Genomic DNA, 27,085 nt, shown 5'->3' with positions numbered 1-27,085 from the left:
GTCCGGATACGAGAGGTTCAACTGTATGTAGAGGAGTCTTAATACGATGTATGTAGCAATGGCCCTGGTCTGTGTAAAAAGTGTCTTCCTCTGACATTAGTCTCGATTGCGTCAGAATTTCATCGCCTGCAACACGTGGATACTACAAGCCATTTCCATTCATTCAAAAGATTTCAGCATCATCACTGTGATTTTGAAAAGATCCGTCTCACACGAACATCATGCACAGTCTGCATCGTGTAGAGCTATTTCCTTCGAAATGATATTGGCAGATTCATTTTCACAGGGCAGCCACAAATCACTGAGGTCATCACAACCACCTGGCATCGTGTGGAATCGTGACCCGGATGCAGTCCGCGTGGGTGCACTGGTAGCTACGGCAACATTCTTCTTTCCGCCAGTGAATCCATTCGTTCCACCTGTGCAGCGGGGACGGCGTAGCGCGCCGGTCGTGCCGTCACTTCGGCACGATGTTGAACTCGGCGTTGAGGAGATCCAGGTCATGCCGGTCAGCGGCTTCATAGAGCTGGATGCGTCCCATCAAGGAGATGGCCATGCGCAGTGTACTCCAGATGTTGTCCGACATCTGCGACTTCTGACCCTGAGGGCCGTGGCCGCTACGTTGGAGGTTAAGTGCCTCCAAGAAGTGTTCTACAGCTTGTCTGAAGCAGAAAACAGCAATAATGAAAGGACAGAGAGAGAGAAAGCGAGATCTCAAAGCAGATTTATGAATGACATTAAACATTATTTGCATGACCCTCCCTCCCCCCCAAAAAAAAAAAAGAAAGAAAAAGAAATGGGACTTCTGATGGTGAAGATGGTGGCTGCTACCTTACAGATTAAATTCCTCAATGAAGTGTTCTACAGCTTGAAAGCAAAATAAAAGGACAAATGAAGAAAACTAGCAGAGGGATCTCTATGCAAAGGCTACTGCATTGCATCAGCTTTCAGCATGACGACATCGCATGAAAGGAGTGGCCTCTCATTACAGTTGGAAGAAGTGAATTTGAACACGACCTTTAACCATGAGTAGATACCTGGTACACTTGTACACCTCTAATCCCTTTGCACAAAGGAAATATCTCTCCATTCATTTCTAACTCCCTTTCAAAATCACAATCACATTACACATCCCTCGCTGTAATGATGGCAGGATATGAATGTAAGGATAATTTCAGCCAAAAGTCAGCAACCTTTGCACTTTAACCCGTTGAGGACGGACTGATTTTGCTACAACACACATTTCCCATAGACACCTGCCCGAGTAACCTCGGGACTCGTCTTCAACAGGTTAATTCTAACCTTTCATCCCTATCATTTCTACTGAGTAATAATGAGTAAAACATGAGCAGCTTAAAGTCATGACTGAAAACTTAAAGTTCTGGCAAAATTCAGCAATTTTCCTGACATTTCATCTTGGCAGATTTTGCCCTGGAATCCAATCACCACAATTTCACCTTGCGCAGTATGCCCGCGGACCATGTCTGTACCAAGGGTGAGCAAATTCTGGGACAGTTTTAGTCAAATTCGTGATAGCAAAATCAGCTGTGGAGATCATTATACAAAAGATGGGCGAGGGTCAGAGGAGATGGAGAAGGATGAATCTTACTTGTGCGCTCCTAGATTGACGCAGCTGATGCCCAGGTTGTATCTGGAGCGGACAAAGCCAGGAGCAATCTCCAGTGCTCTGTGGTAGGCGTCCACCGCCTCCTCGCTCCGGCCACTGTTAGCCATGGTAGCTCCTAGTCGGTTCCACAGGTGGGCGTCCTGTTATCAAACCAAAGCAACAGTGAGGTCAAACGACAATTCATAACAAAACCTAGGGTGAGTAAAACTTGTAATAACTTTTCACTAGATTCTTTATCTACACACACTCATCTACTGGAACACAAACAAACATAACACATCTGAGGCTACAGATGGTTGAATGGCAGAGCCTGAGTTAGTGGACACTTACACTTACAGAATAAAAGGAAGAAGCATAACAAATGTCAATCCCCATTCACAGTCACCTTGATATGATTCAGACTAGTGCAAAGCATGTCTCAGGCATGAAAAGTCGATCACTAGCAAGTCAGGTATGAGGTCTTTTTCTTTTTTCAACATGATATCATATCAGGGATGCCAACCTTGTAAAAGACATTGCAGTATTCTTTTGGTTGAAAAGGTGTAATTTTGGTAGAAAACAGTATTTTTACCTTTCCTGCAACAGACATGTATAATAATACATTTGGAAAACACAGTATTTTCCATCAAATTTGCAGTATTTGGGGGAAAAAAAACAGTACCAAATACCACAAAAAAAAGGAACAGTTGGCATCTCTGTCCAGTGCCTCATTGGATATAGTGTGAGCAGTGACTCTCCCACACACGAGACGTCCATTATACATGTACGTCCTATCCATGAAATGATTTGATAAAAACACATTTTTTAAGACTAAATACGCTTTCATCTCTAGCTTTGCGCACTAATATCAAATCATTTTCCTCTGTGGGATTTGGAAAATCCCTACTATTATCACATATTCACATTATACATTTATATTTTGTCTGAATTTACAAAAGTTTACACATAGATATATTTGCATCCTCAACTTTCAGACCTGTCATACAGTAAACGACTTACATCAGGTCTAACTGAGAGGGCAGTCTTGAAGCAGTCGACTGCCTTGTCGTACTCCTGAGAGAGATTGAAGAGGACACCAAGTCCGTTCTGGATGTCAGGGTCGATGGACTCAGGGGACATTCTCGCAGATTCTATGTACATATTCTGCACTTCCTTGTGCAATGATCTGCAAAAATTTCAAGAACACCAAAAAAAAAAAAAATCCTTATTCATTTTCACCTTTCAAAAATATAAAAATTATCATTATCTTTTGTTGGCAAATTGCTGATTTCCCAGTTATTATGGAATCATTGCCAACAAACCCTCTTTGGTTTTCATAGAAACTGATTCAGCCATTTTTATACAGAGAAATCATTTTCTAGTGGGGAAAATATTGTATGTGTAATATTCCGTACTGTTGATAACATCTTTGTTTTTTTTCCCATTTCCCTTGTTCTTTATGTGGAATGGAATAGAATAGGCAGAAAGAGCAATTTTGTCAGTAAGACAGAGATTCACTCACACTGACATCATGGGTGAGAGGTTGGTCCTGGCCTCCTCGGCGGAGGCCCCCTCAGGCCCCGCCCCGTCCCCTTTGATGAGGCTGGAGTACTTGGTGTTGGACTTGAGCCACCTCTTCAGGATGTCCAGTGCCTTGTTGTGGTAGGCCTCGTTGGTGTAGCTGACCGCCAGGGCCATGAGGGCTACTTTGTTGTCTGGGCTGAGCTCCAGACACCTGAAGGTCAATGCAGCAGAAGCAGATTTAATACAATTCAAGAGTCAATTCTACGTAAGAGCTGCCTTGGGTTTAGTAAAACCCATGCAGGCAAGAATTCTATGGCAAAACAACAGTGTACATTTTGAGTATGTGTGACCCGCTACAGCATAAACTTGGGCCCCATTTCATAAAACTTGTTATCAATAACAAGTTATGATTGTTGTAAAGCAACTGAAATCCTCACATCTGATTGGCTGAGAGCAAATTTGTCATAGAAATGTGACAGTTGTAACTGATAACAAGTTTAATGAAATGGGAACCTGATGAAGTCAGTGATATCACAGCTTGAAAAATAAAATGTCTGTTTAAGTAATTAGAGTCAACAAAAGGCAGATGTTTGACATCATTTTCAATATCAAGGTTTGATATCTATGTAGTTCTATCATAATCATTGTCATCATCATCAGCAGCAGCAGTATCACCATCATACAGGCTTGACTAACCTTTTCAATGCTGATATAGCTGCCTGCTCCTGCTCATTTTCTGCCTGTGTTGTGCCTAAATACTGCCATGCCTAAAAAAATGATAAAATGAATGAATAAATAAATAAACACACAAACAAACAAACAAACAAATTAATAAATAAATAATCAAATAATAATAAGAACAATAATAAATATAATAATAATAATAATAATGATAATAATAAGAAGAAAATGAAGAAGAAGAAGAAGAAGAAGAATAAACAATCAGTGCGAACAAAGTTGGACTCCACCTTCACATAATTATAATTCTAAAACCCAAGACACACGGTGCCATATCAGTGATATATTAGGCTTGTTAACATTTACATTCTCCTACATCTTTTATATTTTGTCTGATTACTGTTCACAAATTACACTTTATGGTGGTTTTATGTTACATAAGTTTTGCCAGTCAACCGATACTCACAAAATCTCCACAAACACTTTCAACTGATGCTAAATTTTTGGTAAACACAGTCACCTACTAAATACATTACCTCATTAATATAGCAGCCTGACTTACCAGCAAAGCCACTTTGAACTGTTTTTCAGAGCTTCTTATAAAAACATGGTGGCAGGTCTGTTCACACTGTCTACACATCTTCACAAGAATCTACCTCCACATTGTACCTCTTAGATCAATCATGGGTACCAGCTTAATTTCATTAAGTTTTAACTTAATCTGCTTGCTGCACGTAAGTGCAGTAGATGGTAAGGTATTTTTAGTACAACAAAACTAAAGCATTTGCTGATAATGATAAAGCTTAATCAGCTCCCAAAGAAACTAAGATTGGTGTATCAGACTATTGTGTACCTATACTGAGCTTGAAATAGCAGAACAGTCTCTACACCATATCTAAAAGAAATTGGTTTGAATCACAGGACTGGACTGGATCCCCTCGGCTTAATCAAATCTTTCCAAAGCGGCTAAAGAAAATTAAATCTTGTCCAGTATAAATACATGAAAGGAGTCAGATATTGACCTCATAGTGACGCTCAGGGTAAAGTCTGACTCATAGATATATTCACACACAAACTGAAGCCATCGTTGAAGCACAACTCTTTTGAAGGCTCAGAGTGTTTCTTACTTCCATGTGCTCCGGATCTTTCTGGACATCTGCCTCAAAGAGGAGCACGGCATTGGCAAGGTCGCCCTCTTTTAACTTCTTGAGACCTTCTTCAAACGGGGACGGGTGGTCACGGAGGGGGTTGTCCTCCTCAAATGAGTAAGGCTGCAAGAAGTCAGGAATACAATTGTACAGGTCAACTCAAAACAAAACAAAAAAGTAGAATAAAAAAAATGAAATATAGCCACGCTCATCTACAAAGTGTAAAAGTTACATACAAATTTACATGTTTACAAATTTGGATTAATATACTAGCTGGTCCTGAAGGGCATATAAAAATACATTCAGAGCCTTATAGACAGTACTTTAGTATTCTGATGGCTGAAAAAGTAAGCTACATTTTGGGTGTTTTTTTTTTTGTTTTGTTGGAAAAACAACATTTTTACCTTTCTTGCAAAAGGCATGTGCAATGATACAATTTGGAAGGAAATAGTACATGTACAAGTGTACGTTCTATACAACCTGGAAAACTTTTGTCACCCATACAAAATGCTATTTAAAAAAAAGGTGCCAGTTTGCATCTCTACTTGTGTGAAAGGGCAGTCACCTGATCTTGCATTTCAGCGGTCTTGAATTCGTCGAGCCACTGGTGTTCTTCCCTCTCAGGCCCAGCCATGCTCTCCCACTCTGCCTGGAGCCTATCCCAGAATTCCTGGTCGGCCGGCATCGTCCTCTCCTGGTCAAAGTCCCTGGCCCATTCCTCGGCTGTGTACTCCTGTGGCAAAGATCAGATAATTCTCCTTCAAACTGCATATAATGTGTGGACAATGCTGTGCCAGTGTACAGTGCAAGCTCCCTTTTATCGTGCCGATAGTACCCGAAAAACTCAAAAGTTACCATATTTTTGTAGATTCTCTCAGCAATTGTTACACACTGGGAAGAAAAATATAAAGATACATGTATGTAAATATACAGTACGAGCTGAAATTTTCGCATACAGATATTTTTGCGAATTGCTACTTGGACATTTTCGCGTGTTGTTAATTTTGCGGTTGGGAGGGTCTAACTGAACTTAGTTATTCACGCGCTGTTATTTTCGTGTGTTGTTATTTTTGCGGTTCAAAGGCGATTCGCAAAATTTGCAAAAATAAAACCACCGCGAAAATTTCAGCTCGTACAGGAAGCCCTGAAAAAGCATTCTTATTGTGAAGTGACAATGTTTAGTCATGATAAAAACGGGCAAAGTAGATGTCAGCATTGTGTATACGCTCTGCCCATGCCTGCTGCAGTATTTCTGCATCTTATCGAAAGTGCACACGTGAACACAAAAAGTGTAACCCTACCTGACAGCCTCATATTGCGTGTGGGTGCGCGGAATCACCTCATTCATCCACACGTAGTGTATGGCCAGAGTATGGACCCGACCACTAGCGACTAAATGTTAGCATATAGGACCCTGCACCTCAAAACAAACAAAAAGTCGCCAGACATGAATTTTTAGTTAAGACCATATTCTGAAAGAGCAGACTTTAAAGGGGATGGCTAGTAACTGATCAGTGGGAATGCTGGAGGATCATTGTTCGAATCCTTGTGGGATTCATTTAAGAGTACATTATATATCTATTGTTGTGTGAAAATTATTTGCTTCAGAATGGTCTCATATTCCAAGTAATGTGCAGTTTAATGTTTCCAGGTTAGCGTGCCTGGTCAGTGACGGGGCATTAATCTGCACATAACTTGAATATGAGACTGTTCTGAGGCAAATAATTTTCACACAACAGTAGATATATAATGTACTCTTAAATGAATCCCACAAGAATTGGAACAATCATCCCTCAGCATTCCCACTGATTCCAACTGATCGGTTACTAGCCATCCCCTTTAAGCTTTAACATGATGTATAACTCAAATCAAATGGACTCTCCTAACCTATCTAAATATTGGAAAGAAAGCACAAACTCAGGAAAAGCGTGAACTGAGAAAAGAGGCTCAGAAGTACAGTGTCTATTCAAGCGCTTAATCTTTACCAAACCGTGCTGGCTGTGCGATGAATGGGACAAAAAACAGGAAGTAAACCACCAGAATTACAACAATGAAGGGATTATCAGATTAAACTGAAACAAGGAAAAGTAGAAATTACGCGGTGCGTAATATATGTCCCCGCCGGAAGTAGCATTTAGTAGCAAAATGTACAATATAGGTAAAAAGATGAAGGTCAAAGGTCAAAATTCTATGTAGAAGTTTTGAAGCCCTCACCTAGTGCCATCACATAAAGCAAACGGAATCGAAATCGGGTTAGAAATGGCGAAGGAGTAGCATTTTGTATCCAATGTACAATATAGGTAAAAAAATCAAGGTCAAAGGTCAAAGAAGTCAAAGGTCAAAATTCTGTGTAGAAGTTTTGAAGCCCTCACCTACTAGTGCCATCACTTAAAACAAACGGAATTGAAATCGGGTTACAAATGACAAAGGAGTAGCATTTTGTAGCAAAATGTACAATATAGGTCAAAAATCAAGGTCAAAGGTCAAAGAAGTCAAAGGTCAAAATTCTGTGTAGAAGTTTTGAAACCCTCACCTAGTGCCATCACATAAAGCAAACGGAATCAAAATCGGGTTAGAAATGGCGAAGGAGTAGCATTTTGTAGGCAATATACAATATAGGTCAAAAATCAAGGTCACAGGTCAAAGAAGTCAAAGGTCAAAATTCTGTGTAGAAGTTTTGAAGCCCTCACCTAGTGCCATCACTTAAAGCAAACGGAATTGAAATCGGGTTACAAATGGCGAAGGAGTAGCATTTTGTAGCAAAATGTACAATATAGGTCAAAAATCAAGGTCAAAGGTCAAAGAAGTCAAAGGTCCCAATTCTGTGTAGAAGTTTTGAAGCCCTCACCTAGTGCCATCATATAAAGCAAACAGAATCAAAATCGGGTTAGAAATGGCGAAGGAGTAGCATTTTGAAGCAAAATGTACAATATAGGTCAAAGGTCAAGGTCAAAGGTCACAATTGAAATTCTGTATAGAAGTTTCAAAGCTCCCATGTAGTGCTATCATATAAAGCAAACAGAATCAAAATCGGGTTAGAAATGGCGAAGGAGTAGCATTTTGAACATTTTGATCACACACGGACGCACACACGGACGGACACACGGACGGACGGACGGACGCACGGACGGACACACACACGTACGGAGCCCGTTTCATAGTCCCCTGCTCGAACTCGTTCGGCGGGGACAATTAAGCATGCCTCATTAACACATTCTGTCCATAATTAATGCCAACTTTCAAAGCAGTAGCACTATCCTTTCAAAAGTTATTAGAGTTGAAAGTGAAGAGTGTGGACAAGGTTTTTCAGAAATGAAAAAGGGATTCTAAAGACACACCTAATCACACTATTCTACCAAAAATGTTCGAGATAAACTGCTAAAAAAACACACACTTTCCTGCCCGTTTTATGATACCGAATTTTAGCATAATGTAAAAGAAGACCGGCTCTTTCAGAAAATATGAAAAAGTCAAGTTCGGCTAGGTTGACCCATTTCACTTATTTTCAGTCCTCACGCAAAATCAGTGTGTGCGACTTTGTGTTCGTTTTGAGGTGCACGGTCACATATTAGGGCAAATTAGAGATGTCACTTTAGGTATCTCTCTACCCGGTATTGTAAAAGTAAAAATCTTTGAGCCATAAATTTTTTGGCCCATCAGACATATCACTTTTGGTGCTTTCTCTATACCAATATTGTGATAGTCACAAATTTTTGCATCATCACATTTTTTCTTGCTTCTTGTAATAAAAAGAATTTCATGTGTTTTTGTTTTCGCTGACTGTCGCCACTTAGCTTGCTACTGTAGGTAGGAGTGGACAAAGTGTTGCTAACAAAATATGAGAATATTTTATATTTTGCTGAAAGTATTAAATGTACACAAATTTCAAGACTGCAAAATTTCTCACTTTCTGTACCTGGGATAATATCAAGAGCAAAACTGAATCTTTGCTAGTGTATACCTGAACCTTTGCTAGTGTATACCTGAACCTCATTTCCCTGCTTTCTGTTTTTACCATTTCATTACAAAATAGATTGCTGCTTATCACTTTGTCAGTAGTCAAGTTTGACAGTAAGAGAAGTAATACTCAGCAAGCAAGAAACAACTGCCTTGAATCATTCAACATCAAAGGCAATTGCTATATAAATTGCAGGTTGAAAAATATAAAACTGCCCACTACAGCAACTACAATAAATCTATAATAAATTGTTCTAAAACTGATTTGCCCAAAGCTTGTAATGTGAACTATAAGTGTATTTCAACATGATGCAAAGCAAGTTTTTAACTAAACTGTTTGATAAGAGGACTACACTACACGTATCTGTTTTCACAAGGTTGGTATTTGCGTCCTCACAAGTGACAGTTTGTAGATCCCCAGTGACACGTAGATGCTAAGACTACCTCTTCCAAACTTTTTATTGCCAAGATCACGAAAATGCACTCGTCTGTAGAGAGCACATGGACATCTCAGCTCTCTATTACAGACAAGGGCTCAAAGTTGCATAATATCTGACACAATCTGTGGGCACATTATGTGATAATATCATGAAAAATTGTATGTGTGGTACAGGTTAGGCGAAATGATGCAATTGATTTAATGTGGATGGTGGGAGATTCTTTGATCATACTTTGTTTGAAAATTTGCCTTTACTCACATGTCTGTTTTACCTAGAATTTTAGGACACTATCTCCTGGAATGTCAGTTGTTGATATAATGACTCGTAATATCAACTTCTATAACAATGATCTCTTTTTTAATAATATATCAAACCTAAGTGTCATAGCCCACTACAAAACAAAATTAAACTTCAAACTAATTCTGAAAGCAGGCAAGTGATACAGTATGCGAAAGAAACTCATAAGCAGAAGTACATCCAAATTAATGCATGAAGCAAGAAGCTATGAAAACCATGACTAGCTCTAGATCTAGAATATGCTAAATACGATTTCAGCATAGGCATGTTGTATGAGTCATCAAAAGCTGTATAGCATAGTGAAATGTAAGCACCCAACCAGAAATGCCCCTGAGAAAATCAAACAAATGCCCGAGAAACAAAAAAATAATTATCCCTTCCAAGAAAACAAAAGTACACAAACTGAAGGAAACAAAAAGACAAAACATAACATTAAATGACACAAGAAAGAAATAAGCATAAAATACTGATAGCAGATTATTAGAAGACAATGCAGCAACTCATATATCATAAAAGCTATGGCTACTTCACAGTTTCTACTGGCAAGCTTGATACATGCAGCTACTGTCTAAACATCAAGGCACTGCTGGTTTGGGGAGGGGAGATATGGCTAGCACTGTGTGGAGAAAGGGTAGTGCATGTCATTGAGCTACATATAGCATTTGCGCAAGCTTCGGTGGTGATAGCAAGCCCAACTTTTAACCCGTCGCTTACTGAAACAGGATCCTCCTCTTCTTCTTCCTCCTCCTCCGTAATATCCTATGCAGTGCAGCAGCAGAAGTTGGGAAGCAAAGGGTTTAAGACACACAGGGCATGTAGCTCAAAAGGTCCAACGGTTAACCTTTTAAATGCTATCTTCCTTTAAAAGGTTTATCTCATCTCCCATTTGGTGAAAAATATGTACACTTCCTGAACAGGTCTCATTTTAGGGTAGATCATGTCAAAGATAGTACACTTGTAAGAGATAGAGTTAGGCAATCCTATGCAGGTTTGATTTGATGCAAAAATCATTTAAACACTTATATTAATTGTCAAGACATATCATTTCACCCAAATTTGTTATCAACATGCCTTTCACATTCAACTTTTGTTTCTTTTCTTGTTGTCGATCATTTTAGGGGGTGGCAGAAATGTTGGGAGAAAGATAGCATATAAAAGGGTTAGTCATCACAGGCATTCAGAGTGGACATAGGACACAATGTACATAGATTACGTAACAGCAGACTTGCAAGGGGTCAAACTTCAGTAGGATTTGGTGGTCGTAATTTGTAATTGTTGTCGATTATAATTCTTCTTGTTTTTGTTTTTGTTTTTTGTCGTTTTATTCTTGGCTGTCTTTCTTTTCTTATCACTGACCATGCACACAGACAAGTGAACAATATGTCAAGACTGCAACTGCCCACAAAATGCACAAGGGTTGGTTTCATATTCACATCACATACAGGCATGTCAAATGTCGACAATGAAAGGGACAAGAAATATTATGGAATTCTGAACACAAATTCTACTCACTTAAACATATTGTGTCATAACCAGAAATTAAGGATTACACAGAAATACACTGGATGCACACAAAATCCTGATTAAACATACAGACAATATGTTATGAATGGTGAAGAGTTTTAGCAGAGTGGAAAACTAACAATGAAACTGACACATTTACACTGATTGGCAGCAACACAGTGCATACGTGTACATGTTATGCAACACAATATCAACCTACACGTTTAGTCACAGAAGAACAGCAAAGTACAAATCACAAACACCCACAATGTACAAGAAATAGACTTTAAACATTGAGCATACGCCATGAACGACACTCTTTCAAAATGACAATATGAAATGATGGCAAAATTTAACATAATCTTAATATGCAACAGGAGTTTTCTAAGTTTAGATTTCAGAGAATGTGATTGATTACAACAGCACTTGAAACCGTGCAACTAGCCTCGACGAATTTATTAAGCCACAATTACGTGCTTCTTACAGGAACCTGCTGTCTATGAAACGATACATTTTCCGGTAGCATTAATACACAGTCTATCCCTTCACATAGGCATTACCAGTAAGATAATACAATTATACTATTCAAAATCATTTCTGGATCACCTTGGGGGTTGCTTTTCATAGTCTATCAGTGTGTGGACCTTCTAAATCTGGCTACAGGCCAGGGTTAGTAATTGTATGAGGTGTGGAAAGACTTCCTTTAATCACTGAACGGGCAGGTGAATTAAAGTGCTGCATCCCATAGCAATAGACAGCTTCAAACTTTGGTCTACATGCAGAAAGACGCTGAACATAGATCTAAGTAAAAGGGGTCATCCCACGAGACCGACACTCAACAGTCATATAGCCTATGAATTTGACACTGAAAAAAGGTTCACGAGCTCTACAATCCACAAGTTATACAGCCCATGAGTTTGACACTGGGTAAAAACAGCCCACGAGTTTGACATTACAACACCGGACTTAATGTGTCGGTCTCATGGCCTTGTTGGCTTAGTGTCAAACCCATGGGCTGCATGACTCATGGGCTGTATGACTTGTGGGCTGTATGACTCGTGGGCACCCATGCAGAATTCACGCACCTGTTGGGAGGCAAACTCTGAGGACCAGGCATCGGCCGTGGCATCGACCACCGATCCATCTTTACTCTTGACCTCATTGCCGTCCACTGTTATCTCACCGTCGCTCAACTTCTTGATAAATTTCATGAACTGGAAAGAAATGTAGCAGATATTGCTTCATTCGCACTGTTTGATTTATTCTTTTCTTTTGTCAATATAAAACTTCCACTGGGTAAATATTTCTTTCTCTATTAAAGTTGTGGTCAAATATTATTAGGGGAAAAAAAATCATATACTAGCTTACTTTTATCATACAACGTCCAATCTACTTTCATGAATTAAGTATGGCAAATGTCCACTTGTGGGTGTATAGGTTCTCTCTTTCATGCGTCGTGAAACTTTACCAACTCTTCTATAATGGTTACAAGACCTGGAATAAGTGCAGCAAACTAAAAGTGGGGGGGGGGGGGGGTCTGATAACAGCAAAAGACTAGCTCCTGCTGCAGGTGTGACAGAATAGAGACCTGGGCCATCCGTCCAAACACATTGTAACATTCTATTCTGCCATTGTGTTATCACACAGTCTATTGAGGTTACACTGAGCTGTTTACACAGAGTGATCAAAGGGCACAGCATGGGCAGTCAAACTGCAGCTAGCCCTTGTCTAAACAGCTACTTTTTTCTTTTTTTTTTGTAGGTGCAAGTGAAGCCACACTTTGCAGTACGACAGTTTACACTACAAATGTTAAAGACACGCAACGACCAGACTTGAGGCAGCTCTTATGTGTCAACGGACTCTGAGCCATAATCTGACCTTTACAAGGCAAAGTCCAATCTTAAGAGAAGTGGACCAAGGTGCCCCCCTCTCCCCCACCCCCACCCCCCAAAGCTAGCTGTTTTTTTTTATTTGATTAGCCATGAAGCATACATGCTGAGTGTCACTAATGCAATACAAAAATGAGAGCTAAATGTGGGGATTTGACAGTTATCAAATACCGTAATACAAATGATTAAGACATATGATGTAAACATAAGCATATGATACAGTTATTAAAGCTCGTAGGCAATGAGGATTTAATGCAGTTTGGACTCTGGCGATGAGGGTTGAATGGGCACAAAGCATTTTGCATCTGGGAAATGATAGGAAGGAGGGAATGGGCTGGGGTAACACCTACCTCCGAGCTCTGGAACTTTGGATCCTCCATCGACCCGAGGAGTTGAGTGGCGGTCTGGGCCAACTCACTCTTGGACTGATCTTCCCCTTTAAATTCATCGATCCTGTTTCAGGGACAAAAACACACACATGACAGAACAATACAATAACGACACTACCAACTACTACTACTACTACTACTACTACTACTACTACTACTACTACTACTACTACTACTATGACTACTGCTGCTGCTGCAAATACTACTACCAGTTACTACTATCACCACTTTTTATAACAATAACAGTTGCACAAAGTATGAAACAAAACTTTGATAAACAAATAATTTCTATACTTATCACATTGTGCAACAAGACTTACATGGTAACACTGTCAACTTGCACATATACAAGTCTCAGAACAAAATATGAAAAGGTACAGGCAGAAAAAAAAGAAAAAGGGAGATCAGAACACTATGCCTCTAGTGTTCGACAACAATAAAATAGTAATAATGGCATATCAATTTATAGAGTGTCAAATCCATATGTACATATATTCTTCTGCCCTGCATGATCTCCTGATGAACTCGACAATAATAAACAATCAACTTGAAAGGTGGTTCATGTCTTAGTTGGAATAATGCTCCAGTTTGGGATTTCCTCATCTGCAATGGTTAGTTAATCCATAGTTTTGGGGCTGCACAAGTGAATGCTCAGTCTCATCATGTTATATTTGCTTCACATATGTGTGCAAGGTACATGTTGTTTTATACATGATGAGGGTATTAAAAAGATTAGTGAGAAAAAAAACAAACAACATGTCAATATGTCTGAAGGCTACATACCATCTTGCATCTTCATTCTCGGCAAATTCTTCCGTCCTGGATGAATAAGGACATGAGCAAAAAATATGATAAGGAAAACAAAAACACAAAAGAGAAACAGTACTTAGAACAAAAAGGGATACATAAAGATATGAGAGAAAAACAGTTGGAAGAAGATTTGATAACTAGATGATAGTCCTATAGACAGAAATGGTACACGTAGGTCATTTTAAAGTGATTACACACAAATAGAAGGAAAACATTTAAAAACAAAGGATGCTGAACATAACTTCTCATTTTGTGGACCGTAAGTATGGAATACATTACCAAAAGAACTCTGCTCACTGATCAATTTGCAAAATGACAAAAAGAATCTTATAAGTTTTTATGTTCATTTTGACCTCATCATTGAGATGATGTTACTATGTACTTTGCATTGGTTAGAAATGTGCCATATAAAGACTGTTTATCATTACTATTGTCATAATTATCATCATTGTTTGTAGAAATCAAAAAGACAGCATTAGGATTTCTAGATGATTTCAATCAAGATTTCAAAAAGGAGAAAAAACAGAATAATTAGAATATCATATAAAATGGAAGCATTATCAGGGAATAGGATGACAGAAAAAGTATATTTCCTTTAACACTGCAAACAGCACTATAATAAAGATTACACATTTTGTCCAATGCACAATACAAACACTGAATACTCCACTGCTGTATATTAACTGCATTATACCTTTACATGCCTCATTAGCACTCAATGAAGTGGCTACAGTAGTAAGGCAGCCATATCATACAAACTGAGGCTGTGCCATTTCATTACCATCTGCGGGGCACTGAACCATGAAGCAATAATGTATTGCAGTTTCAATGTCATAGCTGATTAATATCTGTCCAAACTGTTGTATGCTAGCTCCATTTCATCTTTGTCTGTATGGCAAGTCACAAAGTATTTTCTCCACTCACTTTCCTACCACTCTCTAGGGGCTGTGGGATAGATTGTTTTTTGTTTTGTTTTGTTTTGTTTTGTTTTGTTTTTTTCGGGTGGGGGGGTGGTAGTGCTCATGGTTGGTTCGATTAAAGGTCCTGTTGACCTTTGGGAGTAGTGATTTTAAAAATGTTCAAGATATCACATTTGATGCATATGTGTAGGTCTGTTGTATCACAAAACATCCTACCATATGAATTTCTTGCAATAAAGCCAAAAATATAAGGAGATATCAGTATTGTTCTCATTAAACTGTAACTGTAGACGGTTTCGTCTGGAAACACTTAACTAATCATAACTATTGTTCACATTTCGTGTATTTAAAAGATTTACTTAACATCGATTATAAGGATTCAAATTTTTACAGTGGTTGTTTCTATCCCTAACTCACATTTTATCTTAAAGCACTAATGCTGTTTTGTTTTTTCTTCTGCAAATGGTAAATTATCCCTTTAAGGGTCAATGCTCCATTTCCCCTTGGTTTTCTCTTTTTTATTTTTAACCAAAAGTGTTTGACGCCTGCAGCCTCCCTGTTCAGCAGCCCCATGCTGTCAGTGTATCTGTCTACCAGTCTATGCTCTAAAAATCTATTCTAGCAACTTGCGAGCTACTTATCTACACAGCAATGTTGGCGTCTGTAAACCTGACTATCTATTCATCTATAATTCAATGTCTAATTGAAATTTGCCCCTATCATTCTACATGTGTATATCTTTCTATAAATACCTGGTATAATGATTCTCCTTCAACTAAATTGAATCTACTCCCATTCCAAGATCTCTCTTTGTGTATATCTTCTATCAGTCTACCTACAGGTCTACATGTCTGTTAGTCTGTTTATGTTCTGTTTTTACATATATTATGATTACTGTGTTACAACGCTTGGTAATTAGTACTAATTAGTAATTATAAAGTGCCTTATAGATATTAGTGCTTTGTTCATCTTTGCTAAGCTTTGTCATGTCTGCGCAGTGCTGTTTCAATCATTTGATCTTGTTCTCACCACATTGTGTTTTGTGTCCAACTCAACACATGCACAAACATGTTCAGCTCTAGTAAATTAATGAAAAAAATAATAATTATTATTATTTCTGCAAAAAAAAAACTCACCACAGTTTGTGTTCACTTTGCTCTAGGTACTCTTCTGCCCATTTGGTGTTGGAGGTCGTAGGAATTATATCTGGGCCAACTGTACACATGTATGATAAAACACAGAAATAAGGATCCATTAATAACTTGAGTCAATTGGTACTCGGGCTCTACAAACCTCTGCAGATGAAACAGCATACTGATACAACAAAAACTTAAAACAAACAAAGAAATGAACAAAAACAAGTCTTACAAAAAAAAACACATTTTGGTTTAAAAAAATGGGAAAACGAGTATATTAGTACATGCTCAATCCAATTCTGGAGAAAAAAAAATCAAAACACACTTTTTTTTTAGATGAAGGGAAGACATGCGATGAGAAAACATATTAGTGGGCAGCTCTTGAGTACTGTTTGACAAATATTATAAATTTGGGATATGGTGAGGTGTTCAGGCTGGAGCAATATTCCCTTTCACCCATTTTCAATTTAAATCTGTGCAATGTGTCACAACTGAATCAGCACAGCATGCCTGAGGAGTCATACAGGTATTTGGAAAGTTTCTAAAATTCAAAGTACCTTGCAGAGTTTTGGACTCACATTTATACATCAACAGGACACAAATTAAGTTTACAGATTTCGCATATTATATTATGTGACCGTGCATCACAAAACAAACAAGTTGTACATGTAGTCGCACCCCTTGATTTTATGCGAGGACTCAAAACAGGTGAAATGGGTCAACTAAGTCAATCTTGAGTTTTTCATATCTTCCGAAAGAGCTATCTTTCTTCTACATTATTCTTGAGTTTGGGATCCCAACTTGAATGGGAAAGTGGGTTTTCAGCAGTTTTTCTACAACTCTTTTTTGGTAGAGTAGTGTGATCAGGTATGTCTTACAGGCCTCTTTTTCATTTCTTGAAAATCCTTTTCACACTCTTCACTTTCAACTCTAATAACTTTTGAAAGGATAATGCTACTGCTTTGAAAGTTGACATCAATCATGGACAAAATGTGTTGATAAAGCATGCTCAATTCCAGCTTAATCTGATAATCCCTTCATTGTTGTTGCTACAGTGGTTTACATCCTGTTTTTGTCCTATTCATCGCACAGGTAGCACGGCTTAGTAAAGATTTTAAAGCACTTGATTAGACGCTGTACTTCAGAGCCTTTTCTCTCAGTTCACACCTTTCCAGAGTGTGTGCTTTCTTTCCAATATTTAGATAGGTTAGGAGAGTCCATTTGAATTGAATTATACGTGTACATCATTTTAAAGCTTAGAGTCTGCTCTTTCAGAATCTGCCCTTAACTGAAACTCCATGTCTGGTGACTTTTTGTTGGTTTTGGGGTGCAGGGTCACATATACCTATTATGCCATGTTGCCATGTTTTTATTTTTTGCAAATTTTGTAGATTGCTAATTTCGAATTTAACAAAAAAACCTTTAAACTTTGACCCTGACATGAATGCGATGTGCACGTGTACATTTCTCTGTTCATTTCAGCACTCCACATTCAAGAATTCAAAGTCTACTTGCAAAACTGTCAGGAAGTCTCCATTCGCGAAAAATTACACTTGCTAAATATATGGTACTCTATATATGTATGCAGTAAACTTCTTCCTAGGGGAAAAACCACAACACACACACAGAACATCCCAATGGAAGTTAAAAAAAAAAAAAATTACAAGAATATGGAATCATGCCATGCATATATATATGAAGGGGTCTAGGACCTGTCCCCCGGAGGACAACTCCCCCGGAGGACGTCTCCCCCAGAGGACTACTCCCCCGGAGGATGTCTCCCCTGGAGGACAACTCCCCCGGAGGACGACTCCCCCGGGGGATAACTGCCCCGGGGGACAACTCCCCCGGAGGACCACTCCCCCGGGGGACAACTCCCCTGGAGGACAACTCCCCCGGAGGACGATTCCCCCGGGGGACAACTGCCCCGGGGGACAGCTCCCCCGGAGGACCACTCCCCCGGGGGACCACTCCCCCGGAGGACAACTCCCCCGGAGGACAACTCCCCCGGAGGACAACTCCCCCGGCGGACCACTCCCCCGGGGGACCACTCCCCCGGGGGACCACTCCCCCGGAGGACAACTCCCACCTGACAACTGTCCCAGGGACGTCTCCTGGGGGACAATCCCATACTGAACAGAGATGTTTTTTGTGTGTGTGTGTCCTAGAAATCAAAATTAAATTCATCTGTGTAAAAACAGTATTCTTTTTATATAAAATTCAAATTAAAGTTGCCGTTACCTAAGACACGTCCATCTTTATAACAAAGTTTTTGAAATCTCAGCACAAAGTTTTTACCATTGTACACGCTACATGTAATGTCGAAAAAAGTAGAAACGCAGGTCCATTTTATCACTGAAAATTGGTCAAGAGATAAACACATTGACGGAAACACGCTTTTTAGGGGAGAGTTCACTCCTTAGCATGTACCTGTTATTCTTCATTATTTTATAATATTTTAAGAAGTCCATTCTTTGATGATTTTCTTTTTCTTTTTGCAATTCATGATTATGATAAGGAATATGTTAAATGAAAGAAAGATAACATTCAGAGGGGTGAAGGCTCAAGTTTTTGAGTTTCTTCAGTTTGTCTCCCTCTACAAAGGAATATGTTGTTAGAAATACCCTTTTAATGGGGTTATGATTTTTATCTTGGATTCTTATGATAGTTACTATCCTGTATGTCACTGTCAGTAATTTCATTGTGCAATTTTCGTTTGTTATGTTGACTGTGAATTTATCTGAACATCATTACAATTCTTAATGTTGGAGAAATAATTGACAGAAAAAAAATATTATGAATATTCTGTTCCTGAAAAGACTTGAACGTGTAAAAAGGTAATATCTTCTAACAGGCATTGGGCACTATAATGCAGAAACAGTATTAGCACTGGTTGCACAGTTACCATGCATCCTGAATGCACCAGTCACATACCGGTATCTGCATGACACAACCCTTGCTGTACTATTGTTGGTAGAAAACACCAGATTGATAGCTAGAACTTGTTATTAGGAGTATGGTAGTCAATACTACCTGAAAAAATACAGAAAAAAGTGCAAAAAATGGCAGTTGGGGTAGGGGTAAAGGGCAAGGAAAATTTATGCCTAAATATGGGCAAAAGGTTAGTATCATGTGGAAGATTAGGTTTTACACTAAAATTATCATTATAATCCATTTCCTTGACCCCAAAAACATGGGGTTAGACACCAAAACCATCACAATTGACCAAAAAGTAGCCAAGTTATAACCAGAAATGTCTTTTTAAAGCCGAAACGGCGACCAGCTTGGATTTTTTATGATTTCGGCCGGGGCACCCTGGATTTCGCATTTTTCGTTCTGTTTTTTCAAAAATGGTGTCAGTAGGCACAAAGTCATCAAACTAAGGTGTGATGAGCATGTTCTGAAAACGTCACCCTCTTTAGCCCATCTCTAAGAGATATCAAAGGATGACGACTGTAATATTTAGGCTGTTATTTAGGGAGTTCCTTAGTTGTTCAGTCAGAATAAGAACACGATCTTGGCAGTAATTTGTTGTATTACAATCATGACGAGTTTGAACAATGCAAATGCTTTAGCGATATCGATTGCATCGGATGCCCAAGGGAAGAAAAACGGACACTGGTCAAAAAGTATATGTGCACACTTTGTTAACACGCAGGTGATAGGTTGATATGTTTTTATTCTTCTCGGTCTTGGGTGCAAGTAAGGAAGTTTGCTGAGGTAGTACATCTACCTCCGGGGTTTCTCGAGAGGGGTAACTATAGAGCATAGCAACAGCATCATCTCTATGGGGATTGGTTGGTGCTGCATAGCTAGGCACTAGTCTGTGCGTTCAAACTGTACTAATTTCAAACATTTGGCATCTCCCTTTCTTTAGAAAAGTAGTTTCTATTTTTCACACAGATTTTTTCATTTATCAACTACCACTGAAACTTGATTAATAAGGCATTGTCTTTTTAGGATTATCATGGCAATTATTTGATACGTTGTTCACACAATATACTTGTCCTATTTGAGTAATAATGGAAATACTTTACTTGTATGGGCGTGTTTGACTTGCCATATCTTATATCTTACATTCAACTTTACTACATGTGTAATCATAGCAACACATCTTATAAACACAAACATTACTACTTGTAAAGTGAGTAACACTTCACTTCAATGTTGAGATATCACGGCTTTGTATGACACATTACAACACACTCTTGTAACGTTGTAAGTTCAATCTCGTTCTTCTCACTTGGAGGAATACTTGTGACTGTTTTGTAAACTGTACTTTTGTTCACTTTTAGAAATGTGTTATTTTTGTCTTTGAAGAAACGTTAATCATTGTTTCTCTTATAATAATCAATAGAGCTGTTACTTTGGATAAGTTAGATGAAACACTTTTATTGCACTCAAAATGTAACCAACTCTATATACTCTCCATGAATAGTTCAACATTTAAAACATTATCACAATTTCATTTCCCGTCAAATTCCGGTATCTATCCTATAAAACAGATCAGTTTTTACACTGGTCCATATTTTTGACCTGATCTTGTAATACGATATTATGTTGAGTCATCTAGCTTTGTTGCATTACGGATTTTTTTCCGCTGTACCTCTTCTGATGTCAATTCTGTTTTGACAGGAACATTTTTCCTTCACATTCCACTATGCAACTTCTTGGAAACTTTGTCTTTGAAACAACAACAGCATCTTTCCAGAGATTATTTTACATTCGCATCTGCACTTGTTCTCCTTCTTTGAGTGGAGAGAGCTTTTTTTCGCTTCGATCAAAGTAATTTTACTGCACTTTTGTTTCTTGGTCAGCTTTGTTTGCACATTTTTGTTACTTTTGGTTTCAGCAGCTGGCTAGCTGTTGGCAGGGTGGTCCTTGTCCTCCTCTGCATCAACAATTGTGCAGGATTAGCATCTAGCCCATCCATCGGTGTGTTCCGAAAGTCAAGAAATGCCAAATCTGGATCTGTTCCATCTCTCATTGCCCTTTTCATTAGACATTGCGATTTGTACTGTCTTTTCAGCTTTCCCATTGCTATGTAGAAAGTGATGAAGACGTGACATGCTTGAATTGGTACTGACAAGCAAACTCTTTGAACTGGTCACTTGTAAACTGTGTACAGTTATCTGATACCACAATCTCCGGTATACCATTACCTGCAAAAAGTGTTGTTTGCATACTTCAATTACTCTTACGCTAGACATTTTTTGTTTGTTTTTGTTTTCCATGTTCAAACGTTATCAAATAAAATTGTGTGAAACAAAACTCAATTTTCAATTAATTGAAACTGGAATCATCCCATCTTTGTGGTTGAGAGATTTGTGTTGGTCGTGCGGGTGTGCTTTCCCAGGGCTGTTGGAAGATATTACCTTTTTACACGTTCAAGTCTTTTCAGGCACAGAATATTCATATTTTTTTCTGTCAATTAAGAATAAGAATTAAGAATTGTAATGATGTTCAGATAAATTCTCAGTCAACATAACAAACGAAAATTGCACAATAAAGTATTGCTGACAGTGACATACAGGATAGTAACTATCATAAGAATCTAAGATAAAAATCATAACCCCATTAAAAGGGTATTTCTAACAACATATTCCTTTGTAGAGGGAGACAAACTGAAGAAACTCAAAAACCCCCGGGGGAGTGGTCCCCCGGGGGAATTGTCCTCAGGGGGAGTTGTCCCCCGGGGGAGTAGTCCCCCAGGGGAGTAGTCCCCCGGGGGAGTTGTCCCCAGGGGGAGACGTCCTCCGGGGGAGTAGTCCTCCGGGGGAGACGTCCTCCGGGGGAGCTGTCAGGTGGGAGTAGTCCCCGGGGGAGTAGTCCTCCGGGGGAGTTGTCCTGATACGATATAAAGTCAATGAAATATCCAGATGACATGTAAGCCAAACAATGTGTATCCGATTACATGAGAACACATAGCACTTGACAACTGTCAAGCAGGGGAAGAAAAAAAAAAAGAGTGAATGGTCTGAAATAAATCAAAACTTAACAACATACCAGCATCTCTCTGGGAGTCAAGGAAATCCTTCGTCCAGTCCAGGTCAGTGTCCTCGACGATCTCACCAGCTCTCTGTTGCTCAGCCTCAAGGAACTCTGCCGCCCAGTCCGGCTGCGAAGCGAGATGCGCCACGCCAGGTGCTGTGGTAACCAAATCATTCAACAAAGATGTCACTGCTCCAATGCCTCTTCTTTCATCAGCTTTCAATGCACTCAGTTGAATTGTTTTCCCCTCCTCCTCCCCCACTCCCTCATCCAGCAGAAAAGAAAAACATCATGAATAGCAAAACAATAGTAAGCTAATAATCAACGTTAGTGAAGGTGATGGGGCAAACTATCATTTCCGAAGCGATCTGGATGTATAGCTATCTTTCGGATGTGCAGCTGAGGAAAGATAGCATACACATTCAGATCACCGAGGAAGTGATAGTTTGTCTCATTGCCTAAAACTAAAAGTTGATTATTTGCTTTATATTCCACATCTCGGGTAGCGGTAATACTACGAGTCAACTTTAGACGTATGCATATGCGCGTAGCTGACAAAACAACGAATTTGCTTCGCGCACCATGGCACCGAAACTGGGGATTACCACTCTTGGCCTAGTCAAGTGATAGTCCACAGTGCAACACACTTTTATTTCGCACATACAATGTACTCATCTCGCATTAGGACTGTATGGACTGAAGAGATCAGCGAAACAAAAATGACTATCACTATAGAATGTAACAAACTTTTCTCTCAGGTGATGTGATGGGCAGAACTACGCTTTATCATGTGATTACGTCTTGAACAATCCTGTAGCAAGATTCTTAGTATGTGGACTATACCTTTTGAATTCTTATCACATCTGTGGCTATCCTTGAACATTTCAATGACACCAGTAGTAAATGCTTTAAATAGTAAGACCTAATGGTGTCTCATGTCCAGCAGCATTTGCAAAGATTCTGGTGGAATGAAACTTCCAATGAGACACAAAAAGTATGCAACATTACCTATTGGTTTTCTCATCACTTGCTAAATCTTCAAGAGGCAAATGCACATGGTATTTTAATCTAAACGCTCTCAGTTGAGCAATTAAGGAGAATGAGGTTGTATTATCTCCGAGTCGGATAACAGTTCATTCTTGGTTGGTTGCACGGGCCTGAGGGCCAAAGTAATTTTGATTGCTTTTTTCCAACCCAGCAACTTAGGGAAGCACATCAGGAAAAGCCTGACTTTTTGTGCTCTTGTATTATGCTTGTTTTGTTTGTTTGTCTGTTGTTTGATCATTCACTTGTATTGTCTTTCAAATGGTGAATAATATTTAGTAATTTATTGCAGCATGAAATGTCACCTCCTGTAGCTAACCTGCCACCATCCTTGCAAACATAATGAAATAAATGATGAAACTCTTAACTTGTCACTTCTGTTGTTTGGCTCCTCAAAGTATTCTATGAATGTAATCACAGAAGGCATTAATGATTTGTAAGTATTATTTACATACACTATTGTCAACACATGAACAGAGAGCCTGGAAAACATACCTTGGGAGAGAGCCTGCCTGCTGTGAAGACTTTCTATTTCCTGCATCTCATGTAGCAGGGCATCCATGCGAAAAGTCTGGGGAGGCCCCACATGACGATGCTGGTCTGCCAGAAACTCATGCACCAGCTATAGTAGGAAAAAAAAAATATAAGAAGTGGTGTTAGTGATCCATAACAAAAGCAAGGGAATATTGAATGCATTTGTATATATTTGACACGACAGATAGAGCTCTAGATATGAAAGCTTTAGTCATATCATAAATGACATGGAAAATACTGTTTATCCATGAAAAAAAAATGGTTTATAATAAAGATGACCTGAAAATGAAGGGGAAAAAAACTTTTATTTACTTTAGAGAATTTCTGGTATATATTGCTTCGAAGCAACTATCCCTACATTTGATTGTGATGATCTCCACATTCTTTGTTTCCTTTTTTCTGATTTGTAAGATAAACTGAATTGTCATGATATAAAAGCAAATTCATTATTTCACACTAAAGACACTTTACATTAAAATCACAATTAATTTGTAAAATTATTGCTTCGCAACCATGTTTAATCACAATGTCAGCTTTTGTGTGACACCTTTGATACATGGTACGCTGTATACATGCTTTTTACAAAGCAAAATGCAAAAATGAGAAAGGGGAACAGACAACACAACAGCTTAAGCTTGATATTCCACTGCAAATATGACTGCTCTGGTCTGAAATCACATTTTCCACAATGGGGAAAGTGAATGTAAAACCTTGTCCATGTAGCTAGTGCGGGTTTGAAAAGAAACTTATAAATGCAATCTTAGAAGCTACTTTATGGTAGGAAATTGTATAATATGCCATTGCTGATACATATAACTCAAATAACATTTTGGTAAGAAGAAGATAAAAAAGCAGAATTCACTGAAATCTGTGGTTTACAAAGTAGATAATAGCAGCTTTTCACTCCTAAAATCAAAGCTAGCCTTGTATCCGCACAACTCACACATTTATAATATATAGTTCATTGATACTTATATACCACATAATTGTTAATAGTACCACCTCACAAATTTATAATAAAAGTCTCAAATAGGTTAGAGCTCTGAATTCTGGTCTAGAACCTTGAAATATGGACATTACTGCATTTCTGCTTGCTTTTCCACCTTATTTTGGAGAGAAGTGAGATACCATAATCATCTGCTTGTACTAAAAATCACAGCGTTGAAAGATTCAATGAATAAGTAAGGTCCTGTAAATATACCATACTTTGGTGCCACTTGATTTTCCTGTAACTTGAAAGAAAAAAAAAACTATATTTGAAGTGGGAAAACATTCCTCTCATTATCCACCTTCTAATTTCTATCAATTTGATGGGACACTATATTTTAGTCATCCTACAGTTTGTAGCTATTGTGCCATGTTATCTGGTATGCACAGCCAAATCTCTAAATGACAACACATCTATGTACTCTGTATAAAGACCATCATGTGATCATTAAAAATTTGTTTCCCATGTGTCTTTGGAGAACGAGCATGTCCTTTAAAACCTCTTGGTCTGCCAATGAAATTTGGTTCTTGTTTTTCTATCTCTTCCGGGTCACCTTTGTACACTGGTTTCACTGTACATATATTCATAGACGACATGGTAACACAAAAGAGCAACGACCAGCCCCCTTGTTAAGGGTATGGCTGGAGCACTCACCTCCTGATCAGGGGTCTCCAGAAAGGGCCTCGCTCCATGAACCATCTCCCCTGGCCTCGGCAGGTGCTGCAGTCCCTCCTGCTGTAGGGACTTGTCCTGAGTGAAGTGGGTGGCCAGGCGCATCAGGGGGTTGGCCGTCCCACACTCACCCTCCACCATGTCTCTCATCGCCATGGCGACTGGTGGCTAGACGTTGCTTCTGTGTTTCAGAGGCAACCAATCTGTAATAAAGATAAGGATCTTAAACTTCATCCACTTCCAGAACGACATACAATTTGTAAGCTACTGACATTTCATAAAATAAAGCACGGCAACATTGATTTAAAGAGACTACAGAGAGGATTATATCAGCCCAACTCAAGCACCGAGGTATGGCAACCCGAAGCTATCACCCTGATAATTATTCTATTTCACACGGCTCTTCAACTGCTCTCGCCAACTCCTTCTTTCATAGAACAGCGAAGGATTGGAATGGCCTGCCGAGCAATATTATACAGATTCATAAATTTGATAGATCCGACTAGTTGATTCTAGTCGGATCAGGCCGCTAGGTGCGGCAGTCTTGCATTGTGCGAACATGCTGGCGCTCGTGTTTTGATGGGCGCTCTGCATCGGTTGATTAAAACTCGATTTTTGAGAAAAAACACACACAGGATTTTTTCTTCTTTTCATCATGGATAGTGGACATGTGTGTGTAACAAAAAATCACCGTGCAAAGTTGCGACAATTTATACGTCAGATGTGAGATGAATAAGAAGTGAATAGGGGGCCTCATGAGGCGTTCCCCCCCGGGCCTCATGAGGCGTGGGGGCGGTCCTCATGAGGCGGGGCAGTCCTCGTACGCGGGAGCGGTCATCATGAGCGGGTTTCCTGGACTGATTATTAAACCTACTGCGGAGGGCATATGTCTGCTGCGGCCTTGGCGGAATTATTCTGTAAAATAATGATAAAAAAACACAAAATCTTATCTCGATTCATCAGTCTGTTAGTGTTTATTTCGTCTACACAGTCTACGTCTACCAGACGCCGTGCGAAGTGTGTATAGCTACCGATTTACGGGCAGCCACTACATGGACACACACACACACACACTACTTAGCGCAAGCCTCGCCCGCGTGATTGGTTTGCGCGATCAGCTAGCTCCGCAGAAGCGCTGTGAGTGAGGCGGGCTTTTATTTAGTGACCTTATCACTTGTCAAAACGGCGTTCCATATAGCAAGAGAAGCTCGCCAGCTGCTCAGTGCGGAATGTTATGGGATAGATCCTATAACCTTAGCACACGGCGAATGAGGTACCGATAATATCATAGGGCCATAAAGTGCACAATTGCCATTTATTCTGTAGAAATTTCTCCAACGTGGACACCTGCCCTGCCCCTCTCACTGCAGTGAGGCTGGGGCCTGGGGATTGCATTAATGACACTAAGTTAAGTGACTAAGTCCACTAAGCTTAGACTAGATCTAGAGTTCTCTAGTCTAGTCACTGACACTAGGTCTAGGCCTAGCAGTTAAAGTTTACATCATGTACATTTGTATCTTATCTATTGACCTTGTAACTTCAGCTGCACAGTCATGATC

The 27,085-nt window shown here is 39.2% G+C and overlaps 1 protein-coding gene across 1 annotated transcript; it reads right to left on the bottom strand.

The window, feature by feature from the left end:
* Positions 1–457: 457 nt before the first annotated feature.
* Positions 458–25,709, bottom strand: LOC139714045 (peroxisomal targeting signal 1 receptor-like). The gene is made up of 15 exons (XM_071625774.1): positions 25,509–25,709; positions 23,828–23,954; positions 22,304–22,444; positions 16,298–16,376; positions 14,215–14,250; positions 13,393–13,495; positions 12,239–12,367; positions 10,365–10,409; positions 5,522–5,689; positions 4,936–5,079; positions 3,827–3,897; positions 3,129–3,341; positions 2,627–2,792; positions 1,610–1,767; positions 458–662 (listed from the first exon to the last, which is right to left on the bottom strand). Exons 1-15 carry the CDS (start codon positions 25,680–25,682, stop codon positions 458–460), a joined length of 1,959 nt encoding a protein of 652 aa, XP_071481875.1. The 5' UTR covers positions 25,683–25,709.
* Between the last annotated feature and the right edge of the window lie 1,376 nt (positions 25,710–27,085).

Source organism: Diadema antillarum, unplaced genomic scaffold, assembly GCF_040938485.1.
Source record: "Diadema antillarum isolate AM-2024a unplaced genomic scaffold, OU_Dant_1.0 seq00002146_RagTag, whole genome shotgun sequence".
Classification (NCBI taxonomy): Eukaryota; Metazoa; Echinodermata; class Echinoidea; order Diadematoida; family Diadematidae; genus Diadema; species Diadema antillarum.
The sequence above is the reverse complement of the archived record's forward strand: the minus strand, read 5'-3'. Positions and strand labels throughout refer to the sequence as shown.

Bases quoted from the DNA above. Each gene is read 5' to 3' on its own strand.
- LOC139714045 (XM_071625774.1), bottom strand. From the start codon at position 25,682: ATGGCGATGAGAGACATGGTGGAGGGTGAGTGTGGGACGGCCAACCCC. The intron at 14,251-16,297 runs GTGAGTTTTTTT...TTATTCATCCAG, and splicing joins CAAAGTGAACACAAACTGTG to GACGGAAGAATTTGCCGAGA. The intron at 10,410-12,238 runs GTGCGTGAATTC...TGCACTGCATAG, and splicing joins CAGAGTTTGCCTCCCAACAG to GATATTACGGAGGAGGAGGA.